This window comes from Bos indicus, chromosome 1 (assembly GCF_029378745.1).
Source record: "Bos indicus isolate NIAB-ARS_2022 breed Sahiwal x Tharparkar chromosome 1, NIAB-ARS_B.indTharparkar_mat_pri_1.0, whole genome shotgun sequence".
Classification (NCBI taxonomy): domain Eukaryota; kingdom Metazoa; phylum Chordata; class Mammalia; order Artiodactyla; family Bovidae; genus Bos; species Bos indicus.
Window position 1 is genome coordinate 97,833,785 of NC_091760.1, and position 17,498 is coordinate 97,851,282.

Here is a 17,498-nt window from a genome sequence, read left to right on the forward strand (position 1 = left end):
TTCAGTCCTGCTTTGCGGAGATAACTCTCCCCCACCTCCTGGGTGCAATGCGAGGTGGTTACGATGCCTTTTCCTCTCCCTATTAGATAATAAGCAGTCCTCCAGATATTTTTAGTCATAACATGGTTTCGTATCAGAAGGAAATGTTGAACAGCAGTTGAACTGACTGAACTTTAAAGTTAAAGCTTCTGCCCTGTCCTCTCTCTGGCCTCCTTCAGGCTGGATGCCTGCAGTGAGGGAAGGTGGGAGTCTGTAGAGGTGTAGGTACCTCTACACCCGCTCTTCTGGCTTCTTCTGGCTCCATTGGGTTGCCTTTGTCTCTCTCTGGGTTAGGGGATGGGAAACCAGTAAAGGAGCTCTTTTTTTTTTTTTTTCAGAGTCAGTTCTTCTGGCTGTTGCACAGATTTCCTCCTGGAAACACTCAACTGTAGCTTTCTTGATGTTTCTAAAGTCTCTCCTTCGTTTTGAAAGCAGCCTCCTGTCAGGGAGTCTCACTGGAGAGTGTTGCTGCAGAACATGTTAACTATCCAGCAGAATGTTTACACGTGTCTAGATTCTGATGCTTGCTATGAGGTAACTTGATAGATTTTAGTATTTCCTTTAATTTTTAAATTTTGGTTGTTAGATTTTGTTGATTGAACACAAAGATGATGACCAGAAGCTTCGCTCTAAATAATAGGACTGAATTGTTGACTAATAGCTGGTAATTGAGTAGTGCTTTAGAGTTTGAGCACTTTTATATCTACGTTTCTGTCTTCTTTGTTCTTTGCCACACATTTTTTAGTGGGTTAAATCTCAGCTGGAAAACTCCGACTTGTACGTCAAGTACAGTTGTACGTCAAGTACAAGCCTCTCTTCCATAGTTTTGGTGGTCACCAAAAACGATTTCATCATAGTCAGGCTTCCTTCGTAGCTCAGATGGTAAAGAATCTGCCTGCAGTGCAGGAGACCTGGGTTCGATCCCTGGGTTGGGAAGATCCCCTGGAGAAGGAAATGGCAACCCACTCCAGTATCCCTGCTTGGAAAATCCCGTGGACAGAGGAGCTTGGTGGGCTGTAGTCCATGGGGTTGCAAAGAGTCAGGCATGACTGAGCGACTAACACACACCAGCTACTTTGTGCTGAGGGCTTCCCAGGTGGGTGGTGCTAGTGGTAAAGAACCCACCTGCCAATGCAAGAGACCTGAGATGGGGGTTCGATCGTTGGGTCAGGAAGATTCCCTGGAGGAGGGCATGGCAACTCACTCCAGTATTCCTGCCTAGAGAATCCCCATGGGCCAAGGAGCATGGTAGACTACAGTCCATAAGGTCACAAAGAGTTGAAAGTGACTTAACATGCACACGTGCACACACTTTGAAGCTGAGGTCACTCCTTGAAGCCTGAGAAAGGACCCCTCTGGGACAGCTCAGGTGGACAGGCTTTCTCTCTCTCTCAGCCTCCATCTGGTCCTGGGAAACTCTTACACACCTTTCAGAATATCCTAGAGATTTTTGAGAAACAATTAAGACTGTTCTTGCTCCAGGAGGGTTTTAATTTCTCATATTATCTCACTCAGTTCCTTTAGGAACGATCATATTCTGGGAACAAGGAATGTCCAATGTATCACTCCAGGAGTTAAAATCCAAAAGAGGGTTTGTATCTGTTGGTTGATTGAATGCTTGTTTTGTGTGGGTAGGAAGTGAAAGACTTTTCTTGTAGAACATACTTTCCACATGTTGAGATACCTTTGAAGACAAAATATAGTAATTAAATCTATGAATCCATTCAATAACTCAGCATATTCTTCAAAGACACAGGTGGCAGGCAGGCTGAGGTAATTTCAGGCATAGGGCATCTACACAATTGTGGAGGACACAATTCTAGGATATGGCGGGCTTTTTCTTCCAGAATTATAGTGTTTGAGATGTAAAACTGGGTATCGAGATGGTAGGAACTTACCAATTCCTGTTCTTGGTCCTGCTGCGGTTCATCAGCACACATGATTATTTCGCCCAGCATTCCCCCAGCTTTCCCTTTTCCAGGGGTTCCACAAGAGTTCCCACAGACACCAGACTCCACCATCACCAGCACCCAGCCCATCCTTCTCTGGCTGGGGCTGAAACTGTTTAGAACCTCAGCACACAGCTGGCCTTCAGTGGGCTTTGTTTTGAGACATTAAATAAGGTGGCTCTGGGACTTAGTACGTGCTCAGTTGCTCAGTTGTGTCTGACTCTTTTGAGACCCCATGGACAGAAGCCAGCCAGACTCTTCTGTCCATGGGATTCTTTAGGCAAGAATATCGGAGTGGGCTGCCATTTCCTTCTCCAGGGGATCTTCCTGACCCAGGGATCAAACCCAAGTCTCCTGCATTTGCAGGCAGATATTTTATCCCTGAGTCACCAGGGAAGCCCTTGGATCTTGGTGCCTGGTACTAACCAGTGTGCTTGTGCACAAACCTGACCCTGAGGGGGACCCAGGAGATTTCTATATTGTTCACATTGCTGTAACTCAAACACCAAGCTCCCTCCATTTTAATAATATCTGAGTTCTCAAATTCCAGTGTTTTCTTCTCCTACCCCTCTCCTGTGTGCTCAGTCCAGGTCGATCTCCTAGGTTTCTGTTCTGAAGTGTGGGTTTCCTCCTTCTTAGCAGTTCTTGCTGAAATGGAATTTTGCCCTTGATGCCCATTTTGGAAATTGAGATGCACTCCTGCTTGCTCACCTTCTGGGACTTTCAGATGTTGCTCAGAACCTTTCACTTTTCCTGTTTCAGTTGGACCCCTGGGCAATCCCAATCCCAAGGACTCTGTAACTGCTCTATTTGGTTGAACATCTGGCATCAGTGGGATCTCCCCCCTCCCTTTCCCCTTTCCCCACAGCTTCTGTGGTAGCCCTGCCTTGTTACACTGGGAGATGGAGCCTGGGATGTAACAGCTCAGTTGGCCTGCATGGAGGCATTTACATATATCAGGAGCAGAAGAAATGACTACAGCCTCATGAAAATGATATAGAGGGGTAATGTTAACAGCAAGTGAGGAGAAGATTAAGAATGACTTGGGGTCAGCCACGCTATAAAGACAAAAAACCAAAAAAACACCCCAAAACAAAAACAAAACAAAAACCCAACCAAAGTGATAAATCAAAGCAAAGAAAATCTGATTTGAGGAAAAAGAACTGTCCAATATTTTTGTAAGTATTCCAAGAGATATAGTGTCCTCACTAAAGAAAAATTACTTAAAAGTGAATATCATATTGTACCAATGTTAATTTCTTAGCTTTGACAAATGTGCCATGTTATGTAAGATGTTAACACTGGGAAAAACTAGGTGAACTCTCTGCACTCTATTCACAACTTTTCTGTATCTACAGTTATTCCAGAATAAGAAGTTGAAAAAAACACCACCAATGGAAACCTTAAAGTATTTCCATTAGAAATAAAGAACTTCTTTACCCTAAAAAGTTTAGATAAATAAAAAATGGTTTTTGAAGGACATTTTAGAAACTCAGTACCTGGTCTGAATATGTATTGTAAATAGGTAGAGTACCATATAAATTCTGAAACAATTATTTGAGGCTTCTTGGTTTCGATTTTAGGAAACTCGTTCTTTCAACAAATAATTATTGACCTATTATGGGTTTTGCACATTCTGAGATTATTCAGTCAACAAAACAGATAAAGATCTCTGCTCTAATTGAGCTTACATTCTAGTGGGGTCAGAGAGAAAGAAAAAATAAATATAAAGGTTATAAATGAGTAAACTATATTGTGTGATTGAAGGTGATAAGTGCTATGGGGGAAAAGAGAAGAGCAGAAAAAGGGATGGCAGGAGGATGTATGGGGCTGGGCTGTGTGCAATTTTAAGTAGCATGAACCACACAAACCTCTTTGAGATGGGAGAGTGGAGCAAAGATGAAGGGAGCAAAGCATGAGGCTGTCTGGGGGGTGGGGGAAGCACCACAGCCAGAGAGAGATGTGCTAAGGTGGAGCCTGCCTAGATGTTCAAATAGCATCCAGAGGTGAATGGCAAAAGCAGTAACTGATGGAGAGAGATGTCAAGATGAGGTCAGGAAGGCAAGGGTGGTGACGGGTGGGGAGGAGTGCAAATAATCTATGACTTTGAAAGAGATGGGAAGCTACTGCAGAAGAGTGACATGATCTGTCATGTATTAGAAGAATCATTCTTTACTGTTGTGTGAATAGGCTCTGGGTGGGCAGGGGCAGAACAGGAAGAAGAGTTGGAAGGCTAATGCAGTGATCCAGTGAGAGACAGTGGTGCCTTAGGCCAGAATGAAGCAGTGGAGGCAGTGATGAGAAGGGGTGCTATGGCTTATTTCAGCTCTTGTGACCAATTGTTAAACTTTTAAGAAGTTTGCCAGCTAATTGTTAAAAATACCATTATTACACATTTATTGGCTGTTCTGGGTCTTTGTGGCTGCTCTCTAGGTGCGGTGCACAGGCTTCTCATTGCGATGGTTTATCTTACTGTGGAGCATGGGCTCTAGGCCCACAGGTTCAATAGTTGCAGCATAAGGGCTCAGAAGTTGTGGTTCCTGGGCTGCAGACACAAGCTCAATAGTTGTGGCCTAGTTGCTTCAGAGCATGTCGGATCTTCCAGGATCAGGGATTGAACCCATGTCTCCTGCATTGGCAGGTGAATTCTTTGCCACTGAGCCACCAGGGACACCCTAAAAATGCCATTATTAAAAACTAAATTATATAAAGTTACAATTAGTTATATTATATAGAAAGCTAAAGTATTAATATTAAATAGGCTTCCCAGGTGGCTCAGTGGTAAAGAATCCGCCTGCAGTGCAGGAGATGTGGGTTCAATCTCTAGGTTGGGAAGATTCCCTGGAGAAGGAAATGGCAACCCACTGCAGTAATATTGCTGCGAAATCTCACGGATAGAGGATCCTGGCAGACTACATTATAGTCCACGGGGTCGCACCCAAAGACTCAGACATGATTTAGCAACTAAAGAACAACAAAATATTAAATGCTCCAAACTTATAACTTAATTATTTTATCTACTTATTTTACTATAATTGTTTATTATCATCACTGCTTTTGAGGTTGTTTACACCTGTGCTATCCACATGGTGAAGGGAGTCTAAAATAGGGTGCTGTTGTGCATCTCTTCCAAATCTTGTATTCAGTTGCATTTGGAGTTTGTCAGTCATGGAGGCAGTATTTTACACTACAGAAATTGACAAACACTGAATCAGGGTTCCTTTTTAAAGAGAGCAGGTCATTAAACACTGCCCAATACACCCTTGCTTGGTGCCTTCCCAACTGAACTTAGGGTTGTGTACAATGCCCCATCCGATGCTTTCAGGTTCCCTTATTCTGTTATGTCCACACCCATAGAGGGCAAAAGTTTAGAAAAGAGGTTAGACAGGTATCGTTAATATTACAACCAAAGAAAGGAACATATTTCTCTTAGGCTTCATAACATGAATGCATGTTTAGTTATGAAAAATCACCATACCTGTGATTGAATCTTCAGTGCTGGTCCCAACTTTAATCCCATAGCACTTCGAAGATGCTCCTCTGTGAGTAATGGCAAAGTTTCTCCATCAATTGCATGATCTTTAAATACCTTATTAAACATAAAAGATGTCAACTTTGAATGTTTTTTTTAAAAAAATCTTGTTTTACATATAGATTTTCAGCTTTGGAGGAAACATTAGGACTGCTTGAGGATGACACAAAAATTGTAACATTTCTTATTTTCAGTTACTCTCTTTTCTGTGCTCCAATGGTGTGTTGTTTGTGTTGTTTAACAACCCTTGGAGTACATTGCAATTCTATGAAAGTGAAAAGTATGAAAGTGTTAGTGACTCAGTTGTGTCTGACTCTTTGTGACCCCATGGACTGTAGCCCACCAGGCTCCTCTGTCCATGGGATTTCCCAGGCAAGAATATGGGAGTGGGTTGTCATTTCCTTCTCCAGGGGATCTTCCTGACCCAGGGATTGAACCCGGATCTCCTGCATTGCATGCAGATTCTTTACTGTCTAAACCAGCCAATTCTCTCAATATAGAACTCAATTTCAACATGGAATAGTTCTTATTTGAGGGCAGGCCCAAGTTTTACTCACTGATGTATCTGTAATGCAGTGCCTGGTACAAAACATGTGCAATTGTCCTTGCTTGGACAAATCAGTGAATGAACAAATAGTCTGAGTGAAGGGATATGGGTAAAAACCATTTCAGGCAAATTTCAAATTCTCACATTTACAGACACAGTGCCTCTGTGCCCTGCCTTAGATGAGCAGTGAAGGGAGGAGAGGAAAATGCAAGTGAGAGCTGTTGATAACACCAGCAATTTCTGGGAGGGGAACCAACTTTAGTGAGGAAACAAGAGCAGGACTTGATCCTAAACACATTTGAGAAACACCTAGAAATAATTGTGCCACTCCTAGGGGTGGGGAAGGAAGCACTCACATCCTGTTGGTAAGAGATAATGAGTCAGTAAAGTTTGGGGTCTTTGAGTTTATGTGGCTTCTTGGTACCCACGAGGGAACATTTGGGATTATAAAGTATGAAATGCATGTAATATTATTTATTACAAGAGTGGTTATTATAAACTGCATATGACTGTGAATCACTTACTGATTAAAAATAGCGAGTTCAAACAGATTCAGTCCATCAAAAGTCAGCAATGTAACATTCGTTATACAAGGGATTTCATGTTTCCGGCTATCAGAATTTTGTAACTCCATTGTACCAGTGGTTGATGTGGCACTTGATAAGTGGCACAGATAAATTTAAAAAGTGACTTACCTACAGTTAATGACTAGTAATAAAATAATAAGGTTATACTCCTTGAGTAGGAAAAAATAGAACAAATATTTTTAGCAGGTATGCAAAAGGTAAGTGACTTGAAGAATACAACTTGCCTCATAAGTAACTTGAGATTTTGCTTTCTCTAGAAGCCTCAGATATAATGATGAAATTAGAATATATTGAGTACTTAGAAGGTGTCAGGCACTCATTAATACAATAGTACTTTGAGAAAGTATTATACTATTATCCCCATTTACAGATGAAAAAACTGAGACACCAAGGAGAGAGGCAACTTGTCCCAGGTCACGTGTCCAGAGAGTGGAAAAGCTGGGGTTTGAACTTGTACTTTCATAAGCTATACTCTTAACTACTACTCTGTGACTTTTCCATTGGTTCCATGAAAAGAACAAAGGGAGAAAGAAAGAGGAAAGAAAAGAAAAGAAGAATTTAAAAATTAACAGCATTACACTGAAGGAAAATGTCACAAAATAAGATCTGAAAACAATTATCTCTAACATCAATTAATTACAATGTAGTTAAATCATAATGTCCTTTTCTTGCTTTCTTTTCCTTTAATATGTAAACCGAAGATAATGATGTCAGATTTAGTTGGTACATTGTTGCTTGGAATTGTGTTATTAAAATCACTTGAAAAAGTAAATTATATACTTGAAAATGTAACATTGACATAAACCTCAAAAACTTGCCAACCCACCATTTTTATCTCTGATTTTCCCATTTTTATCACTGATAAGTGATACTGGTTTTACTTTCCAACTATCCTAGCAGTTCATTATAATTTAAAAAATAGTATTTATCTATCAGATTGAATTATATGTGTAGGCATTTTAACATATTGCCCTAGCACAAAAATGGAATTTTAAAATAGTTAATTTCCTACTTTTCAAATGTATTTCCTTCTTGTCCTTTTTAGAATAAAGTACATATTTCTATTATTATGACGAGTACCTAAAACTTGTGATACAGAAGTACATGCCTCCAAAATGTTTGCTACATGGATGAATAGGACATATAGTAGATATCTCTCATTCTTCTTGGATGTTTGACCTTTGAACCTCCTAATTTTGGGAGAATCCCCGCATCTCAGGAGTCTTGAGGAGACTGAAACTAAAGCCAGACACTGGCTTTCCCAGCTTTCCCTGAAGCTGGAGTGTGGGCACATGACTCAAGCTCCATCAATCAGAGGCTTCTGTTTCAGGAGAGCCAACGACATAAAAAGGAAGAGATTATTAGGAATGCTCTTTGGGTTCAAAACCAAGTTAGAACTCATTATGAAGGAAGTATATTTCAAAATGTCTTATTTAAAAAAAGAAGTCAATTGACTTTAAAAAAATATTTAAACGTTACGTCACCTGAGCATAGTCTGAACAACCCGGAAGGCCGCTAATGAAGTTGTACACATCGTTCACGGTCCATTTCTGAATGTCTTCATTCAAAGATAGATTTTCCTTGGTTGTAAGCAAGACGTGTGTCCCTTTCAAATGGAAAGGAAATTATTTTGTGGGCAAGGGTGAAGCTAAGAGTACAGTTGTATATATAGTTACATTAATTGCCGCATATTCTATTACCACAGAGCAGCTCCTTGATGTAGATCTATATGTAACCCCCTTAAAAGCTACTGAGTTACTGAGAGATGATTTCTAAAAAAGCTTAGCTGTCTCCTTTCTTTTCTTCCTCTAGAGGATCTTTAATGACTGCCTTATCATAAATAAAAACAAAGTTCCAGCTTCTCTCAGATTTCAATAGAAATACCCTGTAGATTTCATTCTCCAGATTAACACCATGTTCTATGATGTTACATGATTTATGATGCTCTCTAAGCCATACAAGAATTAGCTCTATCTTCATCAAAATGGCAAATTAATACTTTGTCAGGGAAACAAGCTGGTGTGGTGGCTAGATTACACATACCCCAATCCCTGTGTTTTAAAATATTTTTATCTAAAGAAATTCTGGTTTTATATTTTTTTAATCTAAAAAATTTCTAGAAAACTATTCAGTGTGTTTGGCAGGGGATAGTGTGTTAACACTTATAGGTTAAACTGTATCATAACAATAATGAACATTGAAAGAGATTCTGTTTGTCTGTTTTTTCTATTACTACACTTAAATACAGGGGAGATTGAATCATACTTCTAAGAAAGAAGCCCCTCTATTTTGTGCTGAAGAGACTAAATCAGATTAAAATTTTAATTAAACATTCTGGTAGGTTTTCCCATCCTTCCCCATATTTATACCTTTCTAGACTTCACTGAAAATTCTCTATATAATAATATATAAAAAGAGGTACATTTCACTGTTATGGCTGATTGGAACTAATGTAATAAGTTTTTCAAGAGGGGGTAATTCTAAGTAGGATGGATAAAAAGAAACACAATGGTCACAGATCACTGTGTAATAATCTCACGGACCTGACAACCTGTGGTTCCTGAGGATTGGCCTCTGGACACCTACCTGGCTGAGATGATCGTCGAGCTGGGGGGTACACCCCATTCTTTTCTCCACAGGCTGCCAAACCATGCTCGGAGGGCTTCTCCTTCCCCTCGTCCCAAGCCTTTTCTTCCAGGGGAGTTCCCTGAGCTCCCCAGGGCTTTCTGTGGCTGGGCTCCAGCTCTCCACAGGTGTCAGCAAGAGCTGTAGTTGGCTTTCCACTGGTTTCACCCAACGTGTGATTGTCCAGAGCCTCCATTTCTGGGTCTTTTGTATACTCGTTCTCTTCATAGAGAACTGCATGGGCTTGGCCTAGGGGCTTCTCTTCTACTTGACTTTTAGAACTCTCAGTGTCACTGTCTAGAACTTTCTGACTCCCGGTACCTCTCCTGAGACGACGACATTTTTGCCCCGAGTTGTCTGTAAAGCGTGGACCAGTTGCCACTATCATGGGGTTTCCCTGAAGGTTTCTCAGGGTGCTTCTGTGAAGGTGCAGGTCACTGGCTGGGAGCGTGCCCCTGCCATGGTAGGTGGCTGGGCCCACAGGGATACTGGAGCCATAAATGAATGGGATCCCTAGGCCTGCTAGTCCTTTAGAATTAACTTTTTCTATTCTCCTTTGCTGGTAAATGGCATGCATTTCCATTTCCATCCTAAAAACAAAACAAAATATTGTATAAACCCAAGAAAACCATTAGAAAAATACTTTTAATGGCCCTCTGCCTTCCCTAATGTAGTACCTCTGGTTTTCCTGTAAGTCTTTAGGCCATTTTTCTGAAGTTTGTTGGGCATAAACACAAATCTCCCTGAAAGCCATTGGAGGGAGAGTTTAGAGTAAGATCAGAGGATGAAAGGTTTGGCTAAGTCTCACAGTGGAAGTCCAAGGCCGGTCTTTAGAACATTATCTCTACTGGATAAGGCAGTGTTAGCAGGGATGGGGAGAACACAACACAGAGTAGTTTCTTGCCAGAGATTAATCCTCAAAGAAACTAAAGTCCTGGGAAGAAGGTTTTAAATGTTGCAGTACAATTTTAGTGAGACTCAAGAAATGCAGTGGGTCTCAACTGCTAAAATTAATGACATGGTAAGGATAGGGGAAAGGAGGAGGAGTGGAAGGTTTGTTGGCAATTTTGCTTACTTTACTTTGCTTATTGGTCATCACCTGAACCCCTTAGTGCCCACTGATGAGAAAGTTGACTCTGATGTCTTTTCTCACCCACAGCCAAATGCTGGTCATTATTACTGTCTTCTCCTGATTGCTGAAGGCTGCTTTTAGGCTAATGAGGGGCTGTCTGGGCTCTGATGGCATAGTTTGAAGTGGGATTGGCAAGCTTGACTCCTATCTTCAGGCAGAATTGAAGTAATTTAAGACAGCATTGCCAATATGAATTTCAAAAGAATCATAGGTAGGCATTTAATTATGAGACATCGACTGATTATTATGATCTATAAAGTTAGCTTCACTGTGTAATCTCTAATCTTGCTTTTATCTTTAACCAACCCGTGTACATGTTTGTATATGTCTCTTTTTGTAGTATTCCTGAAATACTTTTTGAAAGTAATCAGAATGTGTGTGTATATGTATATAATCAGTGAATATACATACACAAACCCCCGGAGAAGGAAATGGCAACCCACACTGGTATTCTTGCCTAGAAAATCCCACGGACAGAGGAGCTTGGCAGGCTGTAGCCCATGGGGTCACAAAGAGTCAGACACAACTGAGCGACTAAACAACAATGACATATACACAAATGTAACAACATATACAAAAACAACAGTATACAAATATAATAAATGAATGAATATATATAAAAGTATATAAATAACATATATATGTATTTATATTAAATGAATACACAGACAAGTGAGTGAATAGAAAATAATTAAAACAAGATTGTTACATTACCTGGCAGTATGCTGCCTTTGAATCATTTCATTTCTTCTAGCCATTGCCTTTACGGATTCAGGTGGCAAAATGCCCCAACCTTAAACAAGAAAACCACCATCCCACCCCATGAACAAATTAAAAATATCCACTTGAAGATAATAAAAAGAAAATATAATGATTTAAAACAGTATCTGCAAAAAACTACCAACTGAGCACAATGTTGGAAATGATGTCAATTCATGACTGTCAGCATCTTAGAGTCACTTTGGTGATGGCATGATAACACTAAATAATTTTGGGGGGAGCGGCTGTACTGTATGGCTTGCAGGATCTTATTTCCCTGATACTGAACCAGGGGTCCTGCAATGAAAGCACCGTGTCCTAACCACTGGACTGCCAGGAAATCCCCCAGATAATTTTTTTCTTTAAGTATGGGTCTCATAACTGGCAATGTTTTCCAACCATACTTCAAAAGGAAAAAGATGAAATTAACTATGGATCTCTTGACTACTTGCTTTCGAAGTAAAAATTGATGACTGTTTTGTGGTTTTTTTGGGGGGGTGCAAGAAGAATTAGTTGACTTAAAAAAAAAAAGTAACTAAATGCTTCCTGATGTACTGAAATCCCTGGAAATAAATACAGTGATTTAAGGGGATAAAATACGAAGTTCTCCATGTTGACTTTTTGGTGCAGCTGAGGCAAATACTTTTTACAAAACAATTTCAATGGAGTTGAACAGCAATTACGTTCTTTGTGTCAACCTTTCAAAATGTCTTGAAATAATGACAGCGTCATCAGAATTCAAGGCTCTATTCTTGCCTGGTAACTTCATGCTTACACTGATTTTTTCTTTTTTCTTTCTCTGGATTCCTAACACATTTAGAGTCTACGCTGGTGCTTCTCAAATAATCCATGGTGAAGGATTATTTTTTTCTTTTAAAATTTCCAACCCATCATGGACTCTTTAAAAATACATATATGATGTTTTAGAAAATTGAAATGAAAACAAGAATGAACACAAGCACAATTTGAAACGATCAGATTAATAGACATAAAATTACCCTGTCAAATGGCTGTAAAAGTTTCTAAACCTTTCTGTCTATGCATTTATTGTTCAAACACTTCTCAGACCAGCATAGGTCTACAGACCACACTCTAACAATAACAGACACACAAATGACACTGATATACATAGTTTTGTTCAATGATAGTTTTTCATGTATAAATCTGTTCTTCCCAACAAGAGGGCTAGTATCATGAAGGCTAGAACAGATTTTATATTTGCCTTGCACCAAGCTAGCAGAGCTCTTTAAACTCCTGTTAATAAGAACCTATCTTGAAGTACACCATACTGTATCTATTTTTATGAGATTCTTTCTCAGTTGTAAAATTCAGAGGCTAGATGACATAACCTCTAAAACTTCTTCTGACTCTAAAACTCTATGTTTTTGTAGTTCAGTGGTTTCAAGATATGCTCCTTGAGATAGCAGGCAAGCATGAAATTGCCAACCCATGGGCTAATCCCCAAGGATGCAGAGAACGTCATGTAAAAAGACCAGTGCAGAGGGCACAGGTCTCATCACCTAGATCTTAGCATCCTGTAAAATCTGGACTCATCAAATCTATTTCAAGTTTCTTTTTCTTTCTTAAATAGTTGACATCAAATTTAGTGTAGTCCAGTTGTAATAACACACTCTTTACCTAACATCCCAATTTTTGAAATTGATTCCTGTCTCAATTTCTCTTTTGCTAACTTAACTTAGTAGCTCATTTTCTATAGGACTGAGGCCCTACCTTGCTCTTGCTTGTTCTCTTACACATCAGCCTTGGGGTGGGAGACTGACCTCTGTACCTGGGACAGGTTGTCAGCCTGCCTGTTCGTATCCAACTATTAGCAGTTTTTGGAGTTTTAACCACTAAAAAACTCTCTCTGGGTCACCAATGCAACTATTTCACAGGTCTGCTTATCTGTTACCTATAACTTTGGGCTATGTATTCCCTGGGCTTTTGCTGCCAGAGGGGGCTACCATCCAGGTTCAGCTGTTGGGGCTGTCACACCCAGTGAGTGTGTCCAGTTTCAGATCTGACCCTTGCTCAGACTCATCAAAGTGGATCCATGCACTGTGGTATGTAATATGCTCAAATCCAGGCAGGCCTGCGTCTTCAATGGCCCTGGCACCAATCATATTTCTTTTTGTCTCGGGCTTTTTACTCACATTACTCCTATCAAGAGTTGTTGGAATTGGAGAACCGGGGCAAACAGAAACTCATTGAATACAGTTTTGAGAAGATAAGATGCATCAGTTTCATCTTCAAACTTGTGAGGAAATTCTCACCTCTTATTCTCTCTGGAGCCCCACATTCATGTTCTTGCTGACACTATGCTGAAATTGCTGCTATTTAGATAATTAATGACCTCCGCAAAGCCACATCTAATCATATATTCTTGGTCCTCGTCTTACTTGATCTCTGAGCTGCATGCTTGACACAATTGCTTACTCTTTCCTTAAAAGCACTTTCTTCCCTTGGCTTCCAGGCCTCTATCCTTCCTGGGTTTTCTCCCACCCCACTGGTTGCTCCTTCTATATCTCTCTTCATCTTCTAGATCCTGTTGGTGTGTCCTAGGGGTCATCCTTTTAACTTCTAACTCATCCTTTTTAACTCACTTTATAAATGATCTCATCGAGTCTCATATATACTGATGATTTCCAAAATTACATTTCCAGGTTATCTCCAGATGTCCTCTCTAGACTGCAGCTGCCTTCTGGACATCTCCTATTGATTGTCAGGCAGGCATTGCAAATGCCTGTGCTATCTCTCCTACCCCAAAACTCTTCCTTTCACAGTCTTCCTCAACTCAATGAATAGCAACTCCCCCTCTCCCATTTCTCAGCCAAAATTTTTGATGTCTTCCTTAACACTTCTCCTCTTCTCACATCTCATATCTAAACTCTGAGCAAATCCTGTTGTTTCTCCCTCCAAAGTATTTACAGAATCAAACCATTTCTTACTATTCCTACTGTAACCACCCAGGGCCAAGCCATCATCATCTTTTGACTATTCTAATAGCCCATCAACTCCCATCAGTTTAACTCCAGAACTTGAATCCTATCAAGTCTGTCCCTAACACAGCAGCCAGAGTGATCCTGGTAAAATGTAAGTCAGACCATGTCATTCCTTTGCTCAGATTCCTCAAGAGCTTTCCCTGTTCTCCCAAGTAGAAAGCAAGTTCTTACTGGCCTATCAGACCAAGTATAAACTGCCCCAGGGCCTTTTACTCTCAGATCTCATCTCCTTATGACTTCATCAGTTCCTTGTAAGGTAAGACAGATATTAATTGCAGATTTTCATGTTATTCATCAGTAAATTGATGGTTTGAGGAGTTAAGCAACTTACACAGTGGTGGAGCCAAGATTTAAACCTAGGTAATAATTGTAGAAACTATAAGCATTATCACCATATAGTTTCGCCTCCAAAATTTAGCAATAAATTTCATGGCAAGCTTAATGCAGCAATTCAGTTCACAGTGGTTCCAGAGATGAGAGACATCAGTTTCTCATACCTGAATAGACACGATTGGACAGCAAGTTTGGCGTATTTGCATTTGCTAGAGCTGAAGATCCAAACTGGGAAGGAATACAAAACTGTCTTGGGTCAGCTGGTGCTACAGTAGGAGGCAATAAATCTCTAAGGAAAAAGATACAAAATAGATAAAATGAAAATGGATTTGTACAAAGTTTCCATTGCATAGGCAGTGAGCTTTTTTTTTTAATTGCCATATGGGATTCTATCATTTCTTCCCCAAATGAAGAATGAAAGTCCTGCAATCTCTATTGGCTTAAGAAGAAATATAATAAGAAAAATGGGGAGGCAGGACTCTAGTAGGGAAGGGCTGACTCACCTGACAACATAACAGAGAAAGCAGGAAAGTTTTAGGGATGTTAGGGAAAAAATGATCGAACCAAAGCAATACCAATCTTTGGTTTTTCATGACTATATACTGTTCTTGACCATAACAGTCTTTCCTCATTTGATGAACACACTCTGGCTTGAGTTTTGCCATCTGGAATCAGTCACTACCTGGACGGATGATTTACCAAACTTCAGTGGTCTCTAGAAATCCAACTCTATTGTTCATGCCCTGTGAACAAGTATAATAATGAATTTTACTTCCTCCCCAGATTCCAGAATATATATCCAAAAGAAAAGAAAATAGGAAGGTGCCAGAATGTATAACCAAAATACTGATAATTTCACTTTTATTGCAAAGAAAGATTTCTTCCATCACAGGAAACCTAGGATATCACACTGTTAGGGACTGAATTGTGTCCCCTTCCAAAATCCACATGTTAGAAGTCCTAATCACCCCATGTGACTCTGTTTTGGAGATAGGACCTTTAAGGAGGTAATTAGAATTAAATGAAGTCATAAGGGTGCAGCCCTTACCCAGTAGGACTGGTATCCTTATAAGAAAGAGAAGAGACACCAGAAGTGCTTGCCATACAGAAAAAAAGGCATGTGGGAACACAGTGAAAAGGCAGCCTAGTCTGCAAGCTGAGGAGGGAAGCTTTGGGAGAAACCAAACCTGCCGGCACCTTGATCTAGGACTTTTAGCCTCTAGAACTGTGAGACATAAAATTAAGCCACCCAGTCTGTGATATTTTGTTATGGCAGCCCTAGCGCACTACCCATCCACATTTGTACCTATGCAAAGCCTTTCACATGGCAGGTGCTCATTAGCTATTTACTGAGAGATGGTGTCAAAGAGGCTTCAGAGGGTAAGTGATGGGAACTTTGTTGAAGATGTGGCCCCCAGACTTTCTACACCACAGTTCCTTGAGATAACATTAGACTATAAGACAACACTGAGGTTAAAGCGTTTGAAAACTTAGTAACGTCCATTTTCTCCTTAGACCAGAATATCACATTGGAGAGGAATACCTATCCACACTTGGAGGTTCAAATGGTGAGGGAATCACTGGAATTCTCTGCTGCCCTGATGCTGGCAGTAAAGGGTTCATGGCCATCATTGGATTTATCATCAATATCTCTCGCCACTGATGGAGTTCTAAAAAAAATAAATAAAAGATAGATATGTTCACATAGACCTCCATTTTTTGGCAGACTGAATTCTTCTTGAAATGATGAACACCTTTTGTATTTTCCCAATACTTGGGAAGACTAGCTACACCGAGCTTTCAGTTACACAAAAACCCCTCGATTGTAAGCACCCAGATACAATTGTTGAACTCTGTGTGGCCTTGGAATTTGTTGGAGAGTCCACAAATACCATACTATACGACGACCAGTAATAAAATTAAACCAGTTTTGCAAGATTCCAGAAATACCATTTTCTTTTATTACAACTCATTTTGATTTCTATACTTCTTGAGGCACAAATGTATGCTCCCATATGTTAAATTTGAAAAGATTAAAACAGAAGAGAGGAGGAAAATCTTCCTAAAGGCCCCAAAATACATCTAATTAAAGTGAATAGAGGCTGATTTCACGAGACTGTGTCTAACTAAAACAAGTTATATCCAAACATATAATATATAAACACAAGCTTTCATAACTTTATCTACAACCTAGTGATCAGAAAATGTGACCATTGTAAAAGAGATAAAATTTTGTCTTATATTTTCTTAATTATTAACATTCTTTGAATAATTTAAAATATTAAAAGAGTGCTAGTCAAACAAGTCACTTTAGCTTCTTCATCCTCAATTGTTACTTTTTAAAATATTGAGATAGACAACTGTTTTTGAAAAAAAAAAAAGGAAATTAGGAAGAAAATGTTTTAACTTTTCAAAGTAGTGATGTTTCTTTTTCTCTTTCTCGTGCATATATTTAATTTTTAAAATAGTTAATACATTCACATGATTCCAAAACTAAAAATAACATGGTATTTAAGTAGGCAATTGGGGCTTCCCAGGTCGGGCTAGTGCTAGTGGTAAAGAATCCGCCTGCCAATGCAAGAGACACAAGAGAGGTGTGTTTGATCCCTGGGTTGGGAAGATCCCCTGGAGGAGGGCATGGCAACCCACTCCAGTGTTCTTGCCTGGAGATCCCATGGACAGAGGAGCCTGGCGGGCTACAGTCCATGGGGTTGCAAAGAGTCAAACACGACTGAAGTGACCTAGCACGCTTGCATGCAAGTAAGCAATCACTTCTTCGGCTTCTTTTCTAGATCTAAACCTACTGATCAAATTGGAAATTCAAGTCCATAGGTCACTTAACATTGACTTTCACCATTCATAAATTTTTTCAAAAGTTCTTTATGTGGATTTATTTTCATTGTGTATCTGGGAGGCCAATATAATTTCCTCTCTGACAGTGGCCTCAGGGTAGTGACCAGTCAGACTCAGGATACAAATATCTGCCAGATGCC

The 17,498-nt window shown here is 39.9% G+C and overlaps 1 protein-coding gene across 1 annotated transcript; it reads right to left on the minus strand.

Moving 5' to 3' along the window:
* Positions 1–1,546: 1,546 nt before the first annotated feature.
* On the minus strand, positions 1,547–16,134 carry SAMD7 (sterile alpha motif domain containing 7). The gene is made up of 7 exons (XM_019967833.2): positions 16,049–16,134; positions 14,670–14,794; positions 11,126–11,204; positions 9,241–9,869; positions 8,139–8,260; positions 5,467–5,577; positions 1,547–1,723 (listed from the first exon to the last, which is right to left on the minus strand). Exons 1-7 carry the CDS (start codon positions 16,132–16,134, stop codon positions 1,547–1,549), a joined length of 1,329 nt encoding a protein of 442 aa, XP_019823392.2.
* Positions 16,135–17,498: the final 1,364 nt, after the last annotated feature.

Coding starts and splice junctions, on each gene's coding strand:
- SAMD7 (XM_019967833.2), bottom strand. CDS start 16,134: ATGGCCATGAACCCTTTACTGCCAGCATCAGGGCAGCAGAGAATTCCA. Junction 9,870..11,125: donor CAAAGGCAGCATACTGCCAG/GTAATGTAACAA, acceptor TTTTGTTTTTAG/GATGGAAATGGAAATGCATG. Junction 8,261..9,240: donor TCGACGATCATCTCAGCCAG/GTAGGTGTCCAG, acceptor TCCATTTGAAAG/GGACACACGTCTTGCTTACA.